Source organism: Poecilia reticulata, linkage group LG10, assembly GCF_000633615.1.
Source record: "Poecilia reticulata strain Guanapo linkage group LG10, Guppy_female_1.0+MT, whole genome shotgun sequence".
Classification (NCBI taxonomy): Eukaryota; Metazoa; Chordata; class Actinopteri; order Cyprinodontiformes; family Poeciliidae; genus Poecilia; species Poecilia reticulata.
Genome location: NC_024340.1, coordinates 22,002,298 through 22,022,835, shown reverse-complemented (window position 1 = coordinate 22,022,835; position 20,538 = coordinate 22,002,298). Strand labels below are relative to the sequence as shown.

The window sequence follows — 20,538 nt, the reverse complement described above, 5'->3', positions numbered from 1 at the left end:
TATATATATATATACTTGTCAGAAACGAATCCAACATTTCTCAAAGCCATACTGATGGAAATCATCCACAGGTGATTCAATTCTGCAGAAAAATGTGTCAAAAATGTGTTATCATCATCATATCAATAGGCAGAACAAGATAGACTATTATATTTCAAAATGCATTCATGCTATTCATGGCTGTAATATATGGGTCCATTTGGCTGGCCTCTTTCTGTAATGGATGCCCACATTATAGTTTAGATGATAATAGCCGAAACAGTCAAACACACAGAAAGTGCTCAAAATAACATGATATGAGAAGAGTGAAATGAGCAATTAAAATGGCATTTTTTTGACCAAAATAATATGTGCCAAAATGTGAATAAAGCGTTTAGAGTCTTACTACAACTTTTTGACAAAGCAGTAAGAAAAAAATGTTAGAAAAGCTATTCCAGCTATTGTAAAGCTGTTTTTTTCTTATTGTTTATTGTTTTGTTAATACCTGTTCAGGAAAGAGAATCCTGTTGTGTAAATGAGGCTTTACGAGCAGCTGTAGGGAGAAAAGTCATTTTGTTTTGGCTTTGGAACCGTTGCAGAGCTTTTACGGTGGCTCTGCAGAGGTTTACAACTCACTAAAGGAAAAAGCCTTATGGGCCACCTTTAAAACACTCAGCACCCATTATTCCAGCAAATAATTACACACTAGAAAGTAAAAGATGTGTTGGACATTTATATTACTTTAGACAATCTTTTGCTTTTTCAATCTGCTCTCTAAAATGGAGCCTATTTTAACCTTCTACACTTATAAACATTTTAAATGTACATAACTATGTAATTCCAGACCGATTTAAATGTTTCAGGAATTTACTTATTTATTTTAACAATAATGCTTAACGACTTTTGAAACATCGGAATTCAGTTTTTATGAAAATTTAAAGATTATGAAGACCAATGAGAAAGGAATGTGCTATATAGAAATGCTAGCCTTGGACGGTTCAGTGTTTGCACTCAATACTTGGTCTGGGCTTTTTGTGCATGACTTACTGCATCAATGAGGCATGTGATAGAGGAGATCAGTTCATGGCTCTGTTGAGGTTTTTTTTTTCCTTGCTGCTTTATTGGCCTTCAGCTCATTTGCATTGTTCTGGTGTTTCTCATCTTCCTCCTGACAATAGCCCATAACCTCTGAGGTTTGGGTCAGATGGTCAATCAGCCCAGTAAATCCAATCTAATTAAAACCAGGAACTGTTAGTTTTGGCAGCGGGGTCAGGTGCAAAGTGCTGCTGGAAAAACAAAACAGGGTCTTCATAAAGCTAGTCAGCAGAACGAGGCATGTGCTGCATTTTTTTAATTGACAAAACACAGTGGACCAACACCAACACATGAAATCTTCCCTGACTGTAGAAACTCCAGTCAGCAAAAAGCTCACTGACTGCACCCCTACACTATCCCTCTATACTCTCAGATCTTGTTTTCTTAAAGAAATGCAAAATTTACTTTCATCATAAGCAGCATCAGGTCAGTTCTTCTTCCTCTTAGCTCAAGTAAGATGTTTCTGATGTTGTCTCTTGGTCTGAAGTGACTCAAAACAATGAATATGACAGCTGCAGCCATTGTCCTGAATCTGTCTGTCTATGAAGTACATATTCTCGTTGCAATCTGTCTCTGTGAAATCTGCCCCAAACACTTGAATTAACTTTGTTTCTAACTCCCCCGTAGGCTGCACTTATCAGTTGTTTGTGCAAACATTTTCTACCACACTTTTTTCTTCCACTAAACCTTACATGCTTTTAGTTACATTACTTTCTGAACAGCCAGCTTCTCTAACAATGTGTGGAGCATAAAAAAGAATTTCTCTATTAAAATACTTTTCATTGGTCTTAGTTGCTATTTTAGTTGTCTGAGAAACACAATTTCATGTTTCTGTTATATCTGTATGTGATCATCTTCAAAAATAAGCAATTGATTAATTTAACAATGTAACAAATGAAAATAAGTTTACCAATTTGAAATGAATTACTAAATCACTTCAGTTATTTTCCAGTTTTTTAATATCCACTTAAAGATCAACAAACAAATGTAAAAAAATAAATAAATAAAAATTACAAATAATTTTATCACATCTGTAATTAACCTGACAGGATTAGTCTTTGCATTTTAACAGCGTACCTCTGGTCCCTTTCATTTTATTTTTACATTTTATGTTTTTTATTCCATCTTGGCTGAAAATTGAAGGTTTTCTCCTTCCAGACCGTTCTCCAATGTTGTATAAGTTATTATGAATTGGTACACAGCAGAATAGCCTCACGCATGGCTGGTTTTGACAACAAATACTCTAGGACTCAGTCAAGCAGTTAAAGCTACAATGCGCCTTGTGGATGTTGTGGCATTGGAGAACATCTTTGATGGCACGCGTCTCTGCGAGGAAACGTTTCTTGCTGCTTGTCTGCATTTTTTGGACAGCTCTGAATGTGGCTGTTTAAATGGTTAAAGCCTCTATCTCTCACTGCACCGGGTTGCTTTGTTTCCCAAGTGTTCTTGAGAAAACTTTGTAATTTCTCTGATGCACACAGTCCTACTATCAGAATGTGGGTCTCCAGTCATTGTGAGGTAAAGCACACAGCGAACATCTCAGCAGGGCTCAGAGAAGATGAGTGCAGCTTTTTAGTTTTTGCTTTATTGCAAATACAGTTTCCACATCCGTACACCTATGCTGGGATGTACAGTGTATAGTTTGAATTGTTTAATGCAATACAGAATTAAATTCATGCAGGAGACAGAGCAGAAATCAGATACAATCTCACCCAGTCATGTTCTCCTTCTCTGAGGAGATAGACGCGGACACTAACTCATATGTTTGCACACTTTTTCAGTACATTTTAAGAACCTGATATCTTTGACAGAATCCTTACCACTATGCCTCACATTTGTCCGTTTTTTTTATTTTTTTATTTAAACTTCTGCCGTAAGTGTTTCTGAAGCTTTCAGTGTAATTATATTATGTAGTTGGCAGACCTTTTGCTTGGGGCTCATTGTTGCAACTCAGCAAAAACACTTTTAGAGTTGGCTGTTTAAACTGTGTTGGACTCATACAGGGAAGTGATGCTGAGTTGCCTCGGCAGCTTTGGCCCGAATATAATCACAGAATATATTAAATTGGCACCATGTAAGCATATTTTGCCAGTAAATCCCAGACGGCTATCTGTGGGATTTTTCTTCCAGTGAAGATTGCAGGATTCCAAATAATCTGCCTCTTTTTTTTTCCCCTAAGAGTACATTTATACAAACTGGAGTTTTGGAATACTTTTTCAGGTTCCATAAAAGAACAAGTTGTAGTTTCATTGCATTATCATTGTAACGATTTGGGGAAACTGTGTAAGGATTTTCCTCCACGACTAGCTGTACATTTTACGAGCTGAATAGAACAAGTTTGTCTACACGGATCTGTCCTTTTTCTCTCCCCATCATGTCCGATGTTATAAACTTAATGTTCCAGCGCTCTTTTCTCCCTTTGGACTAACATCAGTTTAGCAATATGATGATTTATGGTTGTTCCCATGAAAACAGTGAGTTAAATCGCCTATTGTTGCTGCATTCGTCAGATGTATTTCCATACCAGGTGCATGATGTTGCTGGAGGCATCCGTACCAGGTGTACGGGTTGCATAATGCAAACGATAAATGAATGAAACCTTTGAAGATTTAAAATGATAATTTACTAAGAAAAACAGTTTTTTTATTATTATTTCTGGCAGTGTAAAAAAATGCAAGATGTGTGAAAGATGTCTTTTTTTTTWATTAAGTTTATTGCCTTTTTTTTTTTTTTGTTCAGGTAAATACTGCCATGCATGAAGCTAAGTTGGTGGAGGAGTGTGATGAGCTGGTGGAAATCATCCGCCAGAGAAAACAGGTCATCGCTGTCAAGATCAAAGAGTCCAAGGTACATTTTATTAGAATACTGGGATGTAAAGTCAGAAAATTAAAGTTGTATGTATTTAGGAACATTGTGCTATAGGGATTTAGGAAAATGCATCTTTAGTCGTGTTTTATGTTTACAGGTCAGTATGAATAGACTACAAATTGAGAGTTTCACATAATTTAAACAGTTGTGCTTGCAGACGAGGCCACTAGCAGTCCTAGTCTGCAAGCACATTTTGGTTTTATACAAGAGAGTGCATAACAAACCAGAACTGCTGTGGACTGAATATATTTGTCAGGCCTCTTCTTTAGTATTCTACTGCTGAGATGCAGGCAGCTGACCTAAATGTAGAAAACTTCTGAACTTCACTCTTGGGTTTCAAAGGGAAGTCTAGGATTTAAAAAGAAATGTCTGTGGTCTAACCCTAACCCGTGTATAATACGGCTGCTTTTTCTACCTGAGCGTTTAGGGATTCATGACAGAGAATCTCCCAGAGGACATATGCACGCTGCTGGTTGAAGTATTTTTAAGATGGCAGAAAAGTTATTATATTCCTGGGCACTGACAATAAGGAGAGAACTGGCTTGTTGGTGTGTACGGTTTGAAGAATAAGGAAGCGTGCCAGTGTATTCCTGGAGATTGCAGACAAAAGGCAGAGCTTCTTCTCCCTAGAGTCTCAGTCAGTCTGGCAGAGGACAGGAAAGGGAGGACGATAAGATATAGGTCAAAAACAAAGAAAATGTAAAACATCAGGAAATACCTGAAAGGGTCACGAAAAGGAAGGAAATGTGCAAAGTGAATATGCCACATGACCACGCATTATCAGGGAAACACAGTTAGTCTTACATATTTGAACAAACCACTGATCCAGTTTTCTGTTGTAGGCAGTGATGTCGGGTACTCGAGTCCTTCTAATGGGCTCTGGATCTCATGAGGGTTACTAAGCTGTCATAGTCACAATTTGTCAAAATAAAACACATTCTCATAGTCTAATGTGTGTGCTTTAATAATATAACTGGCTGTCTGCCAGGCATCCTCTCTTACTGTTTTTAATGGTTCCTAGAACATTAAACCAGGGAAGTCCCGATGCCGAGTTTTAATACTGACCCAAGTCACTTAAAACTCGACTAATATTGAGACCTGGTCCAACACATCATTAAAATCAATGCTATTTAGGCTATGTGGTTAAGAAAACTGCTGTACTGTTAAAAATGCCTTGTATAGCTGTTCACTTGATTACAAATCTGATTCATCCAGCTAGTCTTCAATAAACTCACGTTTTTCCATTAGTGCCAAGGTAGTGCCTCCATGTTTACTGTTTCGCTGTGATATCAGTTATTGATCATAAGGATTTCAGTCTGGTTTTCCTTTGTCATATATTGATAAGACTTGCAGGAAACATTCTTTATAAAGTTAGCTCCTTGAATTAAACATTATACAAGTTATGAAAAAGTGCGCTCTGTGCATCTCCAGGACAGCCGGGGATATGTGAGCCAGGTCCAGGATTTTATTTTGAAGGTCACTGCAGATTCTCTGATTTCTCTGCCTGGGTGGTTAGATTAGTATTTTAATTTGTGCATGAATGTTTGCTCATGCTGAAACGATACATACAAGTAATTTAGAGTTTTAATAGAATGCACCTTCAAGTAAGTAATTCAGGTCACAGAGAGAGATGGAAGAAGTAAAATACCAATTAAGTTTCCTAATATTGTGCAACCACATTCCTAACTATTTATTTACTGACGTAAAAAGGCAAATACTTAATTATCGCAAGATAATAAAAAGTTTCAGTTCTCAAAATGGCAGGTTAGATTTTGTTATTTACCTGCCAGAACTTCTGCCTCTCAGAATCGTTTTAAAAGTTTATTCTCGCATGTTTTTAGCGGGTTTTGCCAATCTTCTGAAAATGAACAACAATCAAGTTTCATGTGAGCCTTTCAAATAATTGATAGGACATGTGTTGTAGACCAGCAACAGGAATTGAGTTCACTCAGAGTCTTCCGATATCAATCATTTAATGAGGTCCTGGTTTGAGCCCTGACTCCATCCCTGATATCAGATTCTGACATCCTATTTAGCTGCCTTGAATCAATAAACACTATTAAATTTCATGAAGAAAACAGAACAACAATATGCAGGTCTTACAGAAGCACACAATTCATTGATTCACAACAATGAAGCAGTGCCTCTGCAAATAAACAGCAGCTGACGAATCATCTACATCCATTTATAAAATCAACTGAGGAGTGAAACACCTGTCTCATGTACCTTGTAGTGTATTAATTTTTTTCTCCAGGGCACTACTGTTTGTTCCTGTTTATTTGGACAACTACAATACAATAAAGATCTTGAGATTTCAATCTAAATATAAAATGTGGGCTTATGAATTATTTTTTTGAGTAAAAGTAAGTAACATTTAAAGGAAGGCATGTGGAGGTGAGTATACTGAGCTTGTAGTGTAGAAATATATTACAGTGTAATGAACTATTGAACCAAGACTGGAAGATTTACTTTTAATTGTTGATATAAATTTATATTTTCCACGTTTGGTTCCTTATTCATCTATCAGTCCAGATGTGGAAAGCTGTTAGTGAAACAAGGACCAACCTTAGCATTAGCTTTGACACAGTGAATTTGGAACAACATTGTGCAATGTAATAATATTGAGACGTTATATGGTATAAGCTTTTGAATACACAAATGAATAATATTGATCAAATTTGTCAAAAGCTTATTTCTGATAATCAATATAATCTAAATATTTACTTGTTTAAATCAATCAAACATTGAGAATATTTCAGTAATGAACAATTTTCCACTTGTGTGCGTTTTTTAGTTTTTTTTTCTATTACACATGGACTCGTCTGTTTAAATAAAACAGATGCTCGTACAGAAACGCTCTCAGTCTGGACCATATTGTCTATTATTTTGAGCGAGAGGATTAATCATCTCTAAAATTGTTGTTCGCAGCAGATGTTGCCAAATAATATCCCATCATTAAGGCCATCTTGCTTGTTTCCAGTCACCAACCAGCTCAAATATTGTTCATGAGGGCCAAAGAGAAAGACTGGCTGAGACGTCCGTAAAACACCCCATTAAGTCTTAAGCTTTAAAACTCGACACTCAGCACCTTTTATCGCCTGCTGAATAAAGGTGGATAATGATTCACTTCATTTCAGATTTATGTTTCTGACACCGAAGTCGAAGAGAAACATTTCACAGTGAAAGTGTGTATGCAAACATAGAGATGTTTGCATAAATGCTATAGTCATACCAAGTATGACCCAAAATGCCAGAGTGGATTGGTTTTAAGCTTTTCGTTGTAATTAGGACATTTTCCATGGTAATGTCCGATGGGAACAGGCTCGGTCCTGCATGAGTTTTTAATCTTCTCCTAGCTAATCATGGTTACAGTGGGAAAGTCCCATAAAGGAAGCACTGTATTTGTGTATCTCTCATGTTGTTTACTCTAACTCTTGAACAGCCTGTGGTCATTTCATTAAGGGGGTTTCATCAAACTAAGTTCACATCCAGAGTCAGGAAATAAGCCTGAATGAAGATAAACAGAGTACTTTAATTTCAAATAAAGCTTGAATGGTTTCCTTATTCTCAATGAGAAATCACATTTCAACTGTTGAATGAAACGGCATTACAAAATGCAGTAGCCTTACTTGAACCCTGGTTTGTCTCTTGGTGGACAGGAAGTACAGTTTTTTCTGGATGTGATTAGTGATTGCCCATAATCACATGTTTCCTACTTTTGGTATTTTCATGGGCATCTGAAACCTGCAGACCATTGCTGTGGACATTGGTCAAAGATAAGGAAGTGATTGTTTAACATTACGCTAGGTTACAAGCACAAAAAAATATATATTTTATGTGAGATTTAATTTGACACAAACTAGCATAAAATTGTGAAGTTTAAGRAATTAATATTAGTTATTATTATTACTAGAATTATAATGCAAGTACTTGAAACTTATGTTTTATGCTTTACGCTACTGTGATGCACCTCGCATGGTCCTTTGAAATGCTTCTGCAAGCATGAATGGTTTTTAGATTCGACACCTCCACAATGACAACATTAGAATCAGCTTGAAAGAAAGATTGTGTACAGCTGAAGCTTCTTGCAGAGGTTTTGGTAGTCAAACATTTCCCAGGTAACACAGTATAAAGTCGCCATTGTTGTCTGCGTTTTCAGCATGGAAGAAAAACCACAAACAGTCTTGTTATTGTAACAGTGATCATAACAGAAATTAATCTTGGCAACATTCGGTTTGTGCAAATGAACATAAATCTGTATCTGTGTCAGAACGAAGCAACCTTAGCTGTGCTCGTGCTTGTCTCAGGTGATGAAACTGCGCAAGTTGGCTCAGCAGATTGCAAACTGTCGCCAGTGCTTGGAGCGCTCCAGTGCCCTCATCACCCAGGCTGAGCAGAGCCTGAAGGAGAACGACCATGCACGCTTCCTTCAGTCTGCCAGGAACGTGGCAGAGAGGTGGGTCATGACACAGAAACTCTGCACACACAGGAAGGTGGAAAAAGTAATAAATATTTAGCTCTATCTGCCAAAGCCAATTGGAAGATTCAATATGTGTCCAGCTTGAAAGCAGCTCAGACCTTGCTACGATACATATTTTTTAAGTGATCGTGAATACATCAATAACAATACTGAGCACATAAGCCAGTGCTTATGTGAATAATAGTTATACATTTTGTTCTTTAAATCAACCAACATATTAAAGCAACTTGAGTTCTCATTGGTGCATGATAAACCGTGTACATTGTCGAACCACTGCGATCAGTCATTCGAGGAAAAACAGAAGCCTCTGACACTGGGCATCTCCCTGCGGTTCAACTGGCTCACATTAGGTCATGTTGTGGTCTAAACCAGTCAGAAAATAGTTCATGTTTACTGGACTAAATCATTTACCAGTCAATATTGCCTTTATGGAAAGTGATGAGAAAAATAACCAAGCCTGTAAAAATGCTATGTTAAATCCCGTGGTAGTAAAAACTTTTTGTGCTGCTGTTCGGTGCAATCAGTGCAAAAAGTTAGTCTAGATACCTAGTTACAGAAAAGTGGTTGTAAATTAAAGATAAAAGGTGAGAAGGAACTTTATTCAAGTCAGCCCGGGTTCTTTACGTACATTCGTTGCTCTAGATCGGATTTTGTTTTGAATTTTCCCAAAAGACTCATTTATAATGTATCTGAAAATAGACGTTTTTTACTTTTTAAATCAAATCTTTCACTCCAGAGTAGCTTCTCCTTTATTCAGTTTTTACTTTTGAAATCCAGCTGAAGGGCTGTTGGTAAACTCACCATCGTATCGAACATACCTGGCTCCTGCAATCAATGTCAAGCCTCTTCTGAGAATCATCCATCATTTAAGAGCCAGCTCTGTCTTCATTACCCACATCCTTTACTCCCACCTTGAGCTGAGGCGTTTTTTTTATTCCGTCTGACAGACAGATCTTGTCGAGAAGTCTTCACCCAGAGTTGCATGTTTTATGTTGCTCAGTCTTGTTGAACCCTCACCGACTTCCCTGAAACCCGTGAATTTGAAGGCCTAGAACTGCTTTGTGCTTTACTCTATAGTCTGCTGCATAACTCTGCTGCAACTCTGGTCCCTGCCACGAGCTGCTCACTCATCCTCAAAGCAATCGTACCTTTCTGTCGAGCTGCAGAGTTGTGAGAGGTTTCAGTTTGTGCTGAGTCTCACATCTGTTTCGAAACACAGCGACAGACAGGGTCGGCCCAAGCTTCCATGGGGCCCTAAGCGAAATTTGGTTTTGGGGCCCTCTAGTTCTGCTAACAATGTGGACTGGCTGCAATCAGCAGCCCGATCATTAGATCGTTCTAATGATCTCCTTTTTTGAGACATTGTTTTGCTAGCTTAACTTCTGACAGGAGCTGCTTATTGCACAGCAGCTCATGTTACCGGCGAAGCGTGCGGTACCTACCACGGCCACCAGGGGTCCACAAGAGCAATTTGTTTTTTTATTTTTATCCATAAAATAATGGTTTCTACATAGTTGATCAAATATATATATTACTGTAAAAACAAATCACTTCATAGTGAAATTGTGTGTTTTTGATATTATAATGACATAGAAATTATTACTAAAAAAAATAAATAAATTAGCTCTACTGAGGGGGCCCCTTAGTGGCCCTGGGGCCCTAAGTGGCTGCTTAGTTTGCTTTCGCCTTGGGCCGGCCCTGGCAATAGAGGCATACAGAACGTATTGCAGATGTCTTCTTTGTGGCTTTTTCCACACCTGTTCTTGTGTCTACCATCTCTCTCCTCCCGTCACCTCGCTTCTGTCACTCCGCTGCTTCACAGCCACCTCCACCACCTTTCATCTTTTCACACTCCTCCTCTCTCCCACATTCATACATCGATGTGACCGCCTGAACCTTTATATTTTTGCCCCTTTTGCTGATTTGTTCCCTTTCTTCTGTCCCGATCATTTCACAGGGTAGCGATGGCGACAGCCTCCTCCCAGGTACTCATCCCTGATGTGAACTTGAATGAAGCGTTTGATAACTTTGCTCTTGACTTTTCCCGAGAGAAGAAGATATTAGAGGGCCTAGATTACCTAACAGGTAAGGCTTACTGATTTAATTTAAATACAATATTATTTTTGATCACCAGTAAAAGTTTCATTGCAGGAATGTTCTACTTAATATATAAACATTCTTTACAATGATGCTGTAAAATGCAGGGTGAATATACGTGAGATGCAGGGTTTGTTAACTGCACCAGCTGGACCAGAAACTGAATGGAAGATGCACATGTACATGTTTGCTTGCGGCAAAACCACAAATAGAGCTGATTAGGTGTCTTCTTATAGCTTTCTTGTTTCTAATCTGACCTGGGGGTCACAGTTAAGTTCAGAACTATTAGTTGTCCTGTCAACATGTTCTCCCACTTGATCTCTGCAAGATCCTCCAAAGTAATCATTGGCCTCTCGGGAGCTTCTTCGATAAATGCTCTACTTCTGAACTTTGAACTAAACAGGTTGCACTAAATATAGGTTTATGCAACATGTTGAACAATGTGTCATTTCACTTACATTTTACAACTGTGCTACTTGTTGGTCTACAATGTAAATTCCCTGTAAAATTGATACACATTTGTAGTTGTGACAGCTCAGTGGGTATGAATACATTTTTACGGGATTGTCCAGTTTAGAGGAACTCATAGACAGACTGATTATAAGCTGTCAGAGACTTCCTAAGTATCATTAAATATCTTCAACTTATTCCTTTGTCTTTTTGATCTTTTAAAAAGAAGCATCACTTAGAAGTAAATCCTGATTTTTTTCTCTCTCCATATGTAGCGCCCAACCCGCCATCCATCAGGGATGAGCTGTGCACCGCCTCCCATGACACCATCACTGTTCACTGGACGTCAGAAGACGAGTTCAGCGTCACCTCCTATGAGCTGCAGTACACCATCTACACTGGCCAGACAAATTTCATCAGTGAGTCGAGAGCACACCCTCAAACACACACGCATTCAGACGAACGGTTTTGTTGAAGAGAACATATTTAGACTGTAGAGCCTATAAATGACTACGCCACAAACCAGAAAATGTTTCACGGTCGGATAATGTTATGGCTGAGGAGATGTAGTCAAATGACAGGAAGAGTTTATGTTTCATAATAGCAACTCTTTTTGTATAGCTTACAAATTCCATGGAGCCTGCAATAAAAAAAAGTGGAGTGTTTTCAAAAGACAAAAGCTCAGTTATCAGAAAACGAAGTTGTAAAAGTCAAATCAAACCCCTACTCACCTGGTACCTGAGCTCCTCCAAGGTCTGTGTCTCATTCCACTGCCACAAATACAAAATAGACTGTAAATCGGAATCTTTATTTGCATTTCTAAGAGTTTATAAGACATCAGTCCAGTGGCTCACACAGAACTGTTTACAGCCTCTAGATGTAAAAATGCTGCTTCAGTGTCTGAATGCCTAAAATCAATAGAAGTGAGTTTTTTTTTTCATCAATATGCGTTGCTAATAGTAGAGAGCTTGGTCTCTGGCCACAGCAATTAGCAGATCCCACTGGTGTTCTAGCTTGTAACTGGAACCCATTCATCATGGGAGAGGCGTCATTCCCAGATTGGAGTTTCGACTTCCCAGGAAAGTCCAATGGGAAAAAAACCAAGGGAAGTTTTATTATGCAAGTACCTGTTAGATAGCATACAAAATTCAAAGTTAATTTCTTTATCAGTGGAACAAATATACAAACTTATTTCTCAAGGTTTTTTTTTTTTTGTATTTTCCAACAAACATTGCTGAATGATAAATTAAAGGTCCTCCATATTATAGAAACAGTTTTTTTTTTCAATGAGTCTTACAGTCTTCCAAAATAAATATCTTATTCAGCCTTGATGATTTAAGAAAACAATCACACACTCCTTTACAAACACTGTGCATGTTTTATTTCCAAGGGAGTTCTGTTAGAAGATAAAGTAGATTCAGAAATTAATCCCTAAAAACCCCAGACAAGCAACAATTTGTAATTTCTGATTTACTATGACTGAGCTAAACTGCAAAAGCAGAAAAGCTTACTGTAGAAGAGTAAATATGTGGGAAACCGCCAGGTGTTGCTAATCAGAAGCTCCTAATTAACTAATCATCAGCAGGTGTGAGTTCATTTACAAAAGCAGGAGACTGTTTTTCCGTTCTGAAGTATCTGTGTATGTTAATATAGTGCTATGGAAGAATGCCAGCAGTGCTTTAGCTGTTGTTTCTGAGTGGTTGATAAGATTCAGTGGTTTAGATCTAATACAGCTGACCATGTGTTAGGAGAGGGTCCGCCTGCAAGTTCACTCCAAAGTATGCCTGAGCGATGCTTAGAGACAGTCCAATAAACCTGAGTGAAATCTCAGAGTATACATGTCTCATTTTAAGTGTTATATTATGTGGAAGGGTTGTTGAAGAGAAAGTGTGAGAACATACCAGAAAAAAGACTGATAAAGGCTAAAGTAATCTCCTTTAGGAAGATTTTTTTTCCAATATGGAGCCACATTGGTTGTCTTCCACACTGAAAGTCAAATATATCTGCACAAAAATCCTTTACTGGTTGCTTTTGAAAGCTATTTAATCGTGATTTATAACACAGTTTCCAATATCTCAATCTTTCCAAGTAGTCTTACAGTTAAGATACATTCTGCTTTTTTTCTTTCCCTGAAGGTTTTCATACCTCATGGGATGTAGAAGTTGGGTCATGGTGTCTTATGAACTGTGCCTTTTGCAGGATCATCCAGGCATAGCAGTAGAAAATAGAGCTGGCAATTAAGGTCAGATTTCAAGGAAAGCTGTAGTAGGCAGTGTCAAAACTCCCCCGCCCCCCCAAAAAAACCCAAGATTTTTTCTCTGCAAACTTTGGCCTCTGCATGTGGTATGCCACAGTTCAACAACCATTTGCCTCTTTGTGAGGAATGGAGGCGGGGATGGGGGTCAAAGTTGATCTACCACTGACATCCTAACAGACGGGTGTGTATGAAGCCAGACAGCACAGTGAAAACAAACCCGATCCAAATGCTGATGCCGTTGTCACTCAACTGATAACACAACACCGGGATGGTATTTACAGGGATGACAAGCAAAACAAAGGTGATATACAGCACAACAGCTGTGTGAAAATAGACTTATGTCTTGCTGACTCATTCAGTTATTGGCCAGCTGTCATCTGGGATCATTAAACACACACAAGCATTTTCAAAAGTTTCAGTTTTATGTGGAGCACCAGTAATTAGGATTCATTTTACAGCCACAGGAGCTGGACACCTTCCAGTAATTATGTTGATCATGAACTCCTCCTTACAGCAGAGAACTGTACGTTTAAATGTGAGGCCATCTGCTGAAAGCTGTTAATGGGATTGTAAAATCATATAATTTCTAATAAAAGAGACTTAATTGCAACCTGTTAATGCTGCGTGTATTTTCAGGCGTCCTAGGATCCTGATCCTGATGTTTGTCACACAAAGATTCCACATTGGTATTAAATATTAATGGCATCGTTACTGACCTGTTTGAACAAAGATGAATAAAGCAACAAACCTCCACTATTGCTCAGCCATTTTGTTTACATGCTAAATGTTTAATAGAAATTAAAAATTTCTGTCCAACGATGACTGTTTTTAATAGTGACAGACGTTCTCAATAAATGGAATTGTGATTCTTGATTTTACAGTATCTGCTAAGTCACATTGAAACTGAATGCAGCATAACAGATAAAGTTTCATTTTAAAGAATCTGACAAATTATTTAAAATATTTACTCTAAGATACTCTTAATCCCAAATAAAAGAATTAAAGTCTCCTTTATGATTTCCTTTTAATTCTAGGTTTCAGAAATCCGAACCTGAGTTGTAAATAATTTAGTGTAAAATTATCCAACTCGTATTCAGTCTGGTTTTAGATTTTTAACAAATGCAGTCCAGATTGCATTAAAAACTGTGAAATGTGACTTTAATTTAGCACCATATCAGGATCCCTGAGAGAGGCATGAGTTTCAGAGTCATCAGCCAATCAGGTTGTTTAGCCATATTTCCTTACAGTGCTTACGCTACACAACAAAATGGGTGTCCTGTGGAACAGGCATGTAAATAAAAACATATACTGTGCAAAAACGACATCACTTATTTTCCCCCCTGGAGTGCTTGTGCCTTCCCTCCACTCTGTGCCACCCGTGGTGGTGAGCCATAGCGGTCAAATCAAAAAACTGCATTTGGAACAGAAATAAATCCAGTTCATATACTGCTCTCCCAAATAAGCATGTTTACGATGCCCTTCAGTGCATTTATAAAGTGCAATTGTAATAAACCAAATCTTAATCAGTAGAGCTGCCGGCCTGAAGCAACACGCTGGGGCTTCATTAGATAATCAACACTAAAGTTGGTTTGCTTTCAGAACTTCTATGAACAGAAAGGAAAGAATCTGCTGTGGGGGAGGAAACAAATATGAGACCAGGGGAAAATAATAGATGTGTAGGGCTGGAGAAAATGACCACTTACCAATATGAGGAGGCTGTCATTAATGTACATAAATATGCACATTCATGCATGTTCACACACACACGCACACACACACACACACCTGTGCCTCTTTACTCTTTGATCCTTTCATCATCTCTTCCACTCTCTGCTCTGTAGCCTGACATTTCTCCATCTAACCATGTAACTCAAGTGCCCTCGCCATTTGAAACATCAGGATACATTTCAGCCATGATACTCCGAGTGACTCAGAAATTCAGCGCTTTGCTGCCACAGAGTCCTCGGAGATTCATGGTGGAAACTGAGAAAGAGAGAAACCCATTAAGTCTGCCATGCCACTTGAGTTCTCCAATATAGCTTTTCTCTTAAACTCTCCAAGTGGCTAAATGCTCCCAGCTGATGTCCATCCACAATCCCCTCGCCCCAGGCTTCAGCTCCTCAAGGGAGGTAGGAGTTGGGTCAATGTGTCAAAACATCGTTTTACAGTAGAAAATAGTTACAAAATAAGGTCAAAGAAAAAGAAAATGTCATCTGTAATCTTGAGCAAACACACACACACACACGCTCGTGCCTCAGGACAGTTTAGAGAGGCCGTTTAACCCGACAGTGATATTTTTGATATGCAGCAGGAAAACCAGAGTACCTGGGGAGAGCGTACACACGTGAGGAGAGAACATGTAAATGCCATGCAGAAACACCCTAGGCTTGTATTCAAACCTGGGGCCTTCTTTACCCAAGGGGAAAATTTGCAAAACGTCAAGCGGTCTTTCTATTTCTGCAAGCTGCTGTAGCATGAAAAGAAGAATAACTAAGTTATGCTGTGTTGCTTCTAACTGTGGTCTGTGAAACGTGGAGCATCGTGTGGGCTCTCAGAAAGAAGCAGAGGTAGAAAGGGAGTCGAAGTTGATGCGAAGCGAGATTTTCGTAGCTCAAAATGATAATGCCGTTGTCACTTAGTGAATAAAAACCAGTACGTATCTTAAAGGCATGACAAGCAAGACAAAGGTGGCATACAGTGCAAACGCTTCGGGAAAACAGGCTCATGTCTTGCTGTGTCATTCTTTTTTGTTTTGTTTTTTTGCCAGCAGATATTTTGGTTTATCATCATCAATTAAAACCTAATTTTATGAAATATTTCTTAGTAACCTAGGGGCCTACAGCGAGGCGGTGTTAATGGCCTAGTGAGTTAGGCATATGATCTCCATGCTTCATGTGTTGTCAGAGTTCATGGATTTGTTGAATTATTAACACAATTACCGGTGGAGAAAATCTGAATCACTGTGGCTGAGCAAGCGCAGTGTTTTCCTCCAAAAGGAAGTGGAAAGGGTGACACGTCCATGCTCACATGCAGGCACACTCTGCCACTGTTAACTCTGTGTTGCATCATCAAAGACAAACCCACTTCCTTTCCCAGGATACTTTGTGCTACAGCTCCCTCCTCACAGGCGCACACGCACATATACAGTACTGGAAAAGTACACGTGCTTGGTGTTTGGATACACATTACCCTCTTTTTTTTTTCCTCTATTTTCTCTTTTCTTCTTTATTTCTGCACATTGCTTTCAAGTACAGCTTTCTTTAAGGGAGGAGCACTTCAGTCAGGAAACCTCCTTGGTGTCTTCTGACCTAATTTAGCAAAAATGGAAACTTTTGAAATCAGAAGTGTTAACAAAGAGTTCAAACGTTTAATCGTTCCTCTCTACTCCATTCTTCTTTTATCTTTTGAAGGCCTACATAACACTATCTATAGGAGATGCTGACAAATGATAAATTGTGCAAAGGATCCATTTCTCTGTGGGAAGGAGCAAACTGTAAAACTTTGGTGCATCGTTCAAGTTTGACATTGCATCTTTATTTTCTTCCTCTATCATCTCTAAGGAAGATGAAAAGCCCCGCATCCTCCTTTGCCCAGATAAAAATGTAGTTTTAAGAGCCCCCACCACCCACACACGGCCTCTCATTCATTCTTAAAGCCGGCTAACTTTTAAAGGCCTTATTTGCGTCCCATGAAGTATGTATATTTACAAGCAGACTCTCTGCCATTACTTATGCATGCTGTTTCCATCTGGCTCAATAATTTACAACGCATCCTAACCAGAGGGGACAAAGTAAGTATGGTCCTGAGAGCTGTACCCCTCTCAGAGCTTATATTTCTCTGTAATTGTGCAGGAGGAAAGAAAGAGGAGACAGTTCATCTGGTAGTTATTTCACTTCTTTGACTGCTAAAGTTTAAATGAGCTGCCAGGATCCTCTGGCTCTTTGTGTCAGAGCTCCCTCCAGGAAATTTGCTTTATAATCCTCATTCATTGTTGCCACGACTACATTTACTTTCATGTGTGAGATTTATTAAAAAGTAAATGTTTGTCAGTATTTCTAAGCAATCCAACCTATTTTCATGAACGGCGGTGCGCCACAACTTAATGCCACAGTGCAGTTTTCTATATTAAAATATAGATGCATAATGCAAGCACAAACTTGACCATTTAAGGAGTTATACTTTTATGGTTCATCCAGACCTTTTATAACTGATGCTGCAGTCAAAATGTTTTTAAAAATGTTGAGTATGTTTGTTTCATTATACAGTAGTTACATCTTTGGGCACAACATGTCTTTTTCATTGTAAAATAAAATTTCATCTTATTTTCAGATTGTATTTAACATCTCAATATTTCCATACATATTAAGGGCTTTGCAAAGGTATTTTTTATTTTATTGGCACTTTATGTGCGAAACTAAAATCCACTTTGTTATATGGGGTGAAATAACAACGCACATCACTCTTACCACACGATACTCGGCATGAAACATGGTAGTGGCAGCAGCATGCTGGGAGGATGTGTTACATCAGCCGGCACACGAAGCTGTCGAGAGTTGATTGGAAGACGTGAGGCTGCATAAAACACTATTTTGAATTAAAAAGGCTCCAAAACAAATTGACATTATAGCAGAAAATCATCGTTTATGAAAAAGAGTAGCCTGTCGCATAACAGTGCATCAGTGAGATGTGAAATATTTTCCCTAACATTTCACCAAAAGACAGGGAACATGAACAACCCTTTAAAAGTTACATTTCTCCTTAGCTCTGAGCTCAGATTTCTTTTTTCTATTTAAAAAGGCTCACATCTTAGACACCAAGAGGACCGTTTGCAACAGGTGGATGTGGAGCTAACCCATGATTACTAACCCTTCACTTTGAATGAACGCGTCCACCAGCTGTGGTCATGTTGGTATTACCCCTGCTCTCGTACATTTAAGCATTAAAGGGTATCACGCGCTCTTGCTTCGAGGCGATTACTTATAGTACCTTTGATACTTTGAACAGATTGTTCCTTTTGCCATATGGTTTCAGCTCAGTGAACACACTGTATTGCCTCCTGGGTACTTGTTGTAATAACTGTTAGAATTGTAATGGGATATATCTGTAGGTGCACATAAATGTTGCATAACTTTCAGGAATCGCCTTTTAGTGTGCAATAACTAATTCGAGGTTTTCAGAAAGAAAATATTGCTCTGTTCCAGTTGGATATGTGGGAGAATGTTTCTGTTGCTGTAACCATCAGTAGAAAATTATTTTCAGCAAGACTCTGTGCAACTTTCAGACATCAAGAAAACTTTAATAGGTATCCACTCTGTGTGTGTGCGTGCGTGTGTGTGTGTGTGTGACCTCCACCAGGTCTGTACAACTCAGCAGACAGCTGGATGATTGTACCGAACATCAAGCAGAACCACTACACGGTACATGGCCTGCAGAGTGGCACCCGTTATATCTTCTTCGTCAAGGCTATCAACCAGGCGGGAAGCCGCAACAGTGAGCCGGCCCGCCTCAAAACCAACAGTAAGTCGGAGCACATGTGACACTTCTTTGGGTTTTCTATGAATATTTACAAGCCTTGTTAATTTTGTTTTGGATTACAACTCCCGCTGCAGGATTTCTGCTGTCTGTGTCATTTGGGTTTAATAACTTGCCGATGCTCACAAGCGTTTCTCAGAGATCCGTGTTTGATTAATAAAGAGTTCGGAGAAGTTTTGGATCAGGTCGATCGTCAAAGGATCTTTCTTTAATCTTTTGCTGAGATACGTGGTAGTTGCTATGAAGGAGTGACATGTGTCCAGTTTGATGAGCTCAGACATAGTAGTGAATAGTGAAGTTTGTGATGTTTTGTGATTATATAAAAACCAGTATTTTTAAAATTGGTGTTTAGTAATCTTGTGTTACGTCCACTTGAGCACTTTTTTTATTTTTAAATTATTTGTTTGGGCGTTAATCGGAACTAGTGGCAATGCAAAACATGCTAAGCAGAAGGATCAAGAAAAGAGTGGGTACAGAGTTCCTTATTTTTTCCTGTTACTTACCGACACTTTTAGTGAGTTAGAAGCAGATTCATTTTTTTTTCCTATTGCATCATTGTGGATGTTGCAGGATCCACAGTGGTGCTGTATTACACAAACAGCACCTCAGTATTTACTCATTCTGCAAAAACGGCTGGTGCATTTTAACACTGAATCAGACAAAGTTGTCTTTGCAGCATTATCTATTTCTTTTTGTACCGGCACATAATGTGGGAGAGATATTTTCTTTCTAACGTAAATGTTTTTATTGATGTAACAGCTGCTCCCCTGTAAATTGCGGATGTGTTTTTGGTTTTTCTTTTATCTTTTTTTCTCCCAAAAGCTCATCAAAAAAAAAAAAGCTGAAAAAAAGAATTTGCACTGAACTCTTTCTTTATACTTTGTTCTGCATCCACCGCTTGTTATCAGTTTGCAGGATGAAAGACTGAAGAAGCAAAGGAAGTAAAAACTCACAAACTGTAGGTCAATAATGTGCATAGATTCAGAAATACAAACAGCCTTTTGGGTGTAGTACAAATGGAAATTTTGTGCTTCTGTATAATCATTGAAAATTACAATATGATAAAAATTATTTCTGATGTGCAAGAAAACCTCCTCATCACTTATTTTTAATTACAGGGAAATAGCTGCTCATGACACATTATGAGTTAATATTATTGTTTATAGACTCTGCCTATGAAACCCAATGTAGAATATATACGTTAGAGAGGTAAAAGACAAACTTGCTTTTGTCAGGAGCCTGTCTGTGGCATTTAGGATTAACTGCAGTGGGAAAATGCTCAGCTTTTTGAAATGGGTGTGTTGGAAACTGTCAAAGTGAAGGCAGGTTTTCTTCCTCCTCCTCTAACAAATAATCTTTCTTTCCTAACCAACTCTGTTTTGTCAATTCAGCACAAACTTCTTAAAGACCTTTTTGTTTTTCATCATTCATTAATATCAATGACTTCAGTCGTTATGGACTGAGAGCAAGCAACGGAGACACAACTGCACACTAACTTCTGTAAAACGTGTGCAACATTTAATGATGCCACATAAAACGGGGGGTGAAATGTGGTTTTGGTCACATTTTGACCAAATGTTGGTCACATTTTGGTCACATTTTGGTCAATTTAGCATGACATTATGGCAATGTCATTATACCACTCAAGAGGATTGAGTCCCTGAAGAAGTAATTGATAAAATGTACTAAGTAACAGCACTAATTAAGTAGCTGACTTTGTAATTGAGGTCATTTTCTGATGTAATTCTCAGAAGTTTATTTGCTACAAGAAAAAAATATA

The 20,538-nt window shown here is 38.4% G+C and overlaps 1 protein-coding gene across 6 annotated transcripts in view; it reads left to right on the top strand.

Moving 5' to 3' along the window:
- mid2 (midline 2) overlaps positions 1–20,538 on the top strand; it is a 153,916-nt gene that overhangs the window by 118,169 nt on the left and 15,209 nt on the right. For all 6 annotated transcript variants that reach the window (XM_008420371.2, XM_008420372.2, XM_008420369.2 and 3 more), the window contains 5 exons: positions 3,814–3,921; positions 8,250–8,398; positions 10,380–10,507; positions 11,245–11,388; positions 18,582–18,743. In XM_008420371.2, the coding sequence (XP_008418593.1) occupies positions 3,814–3,921; positions 8,250–8,398; positions 10,380–10,507; positions 11,245–11,388; positions 18,582–18,743 (691 nt within the window). The remainder of the gene's footprint in view (positions 1–3,813; positions 3,922–8,249; positions 8,399–10,379; positions 10,508–11,244; positions 11,389–18,581; positions 18,744–20,538) is intronic.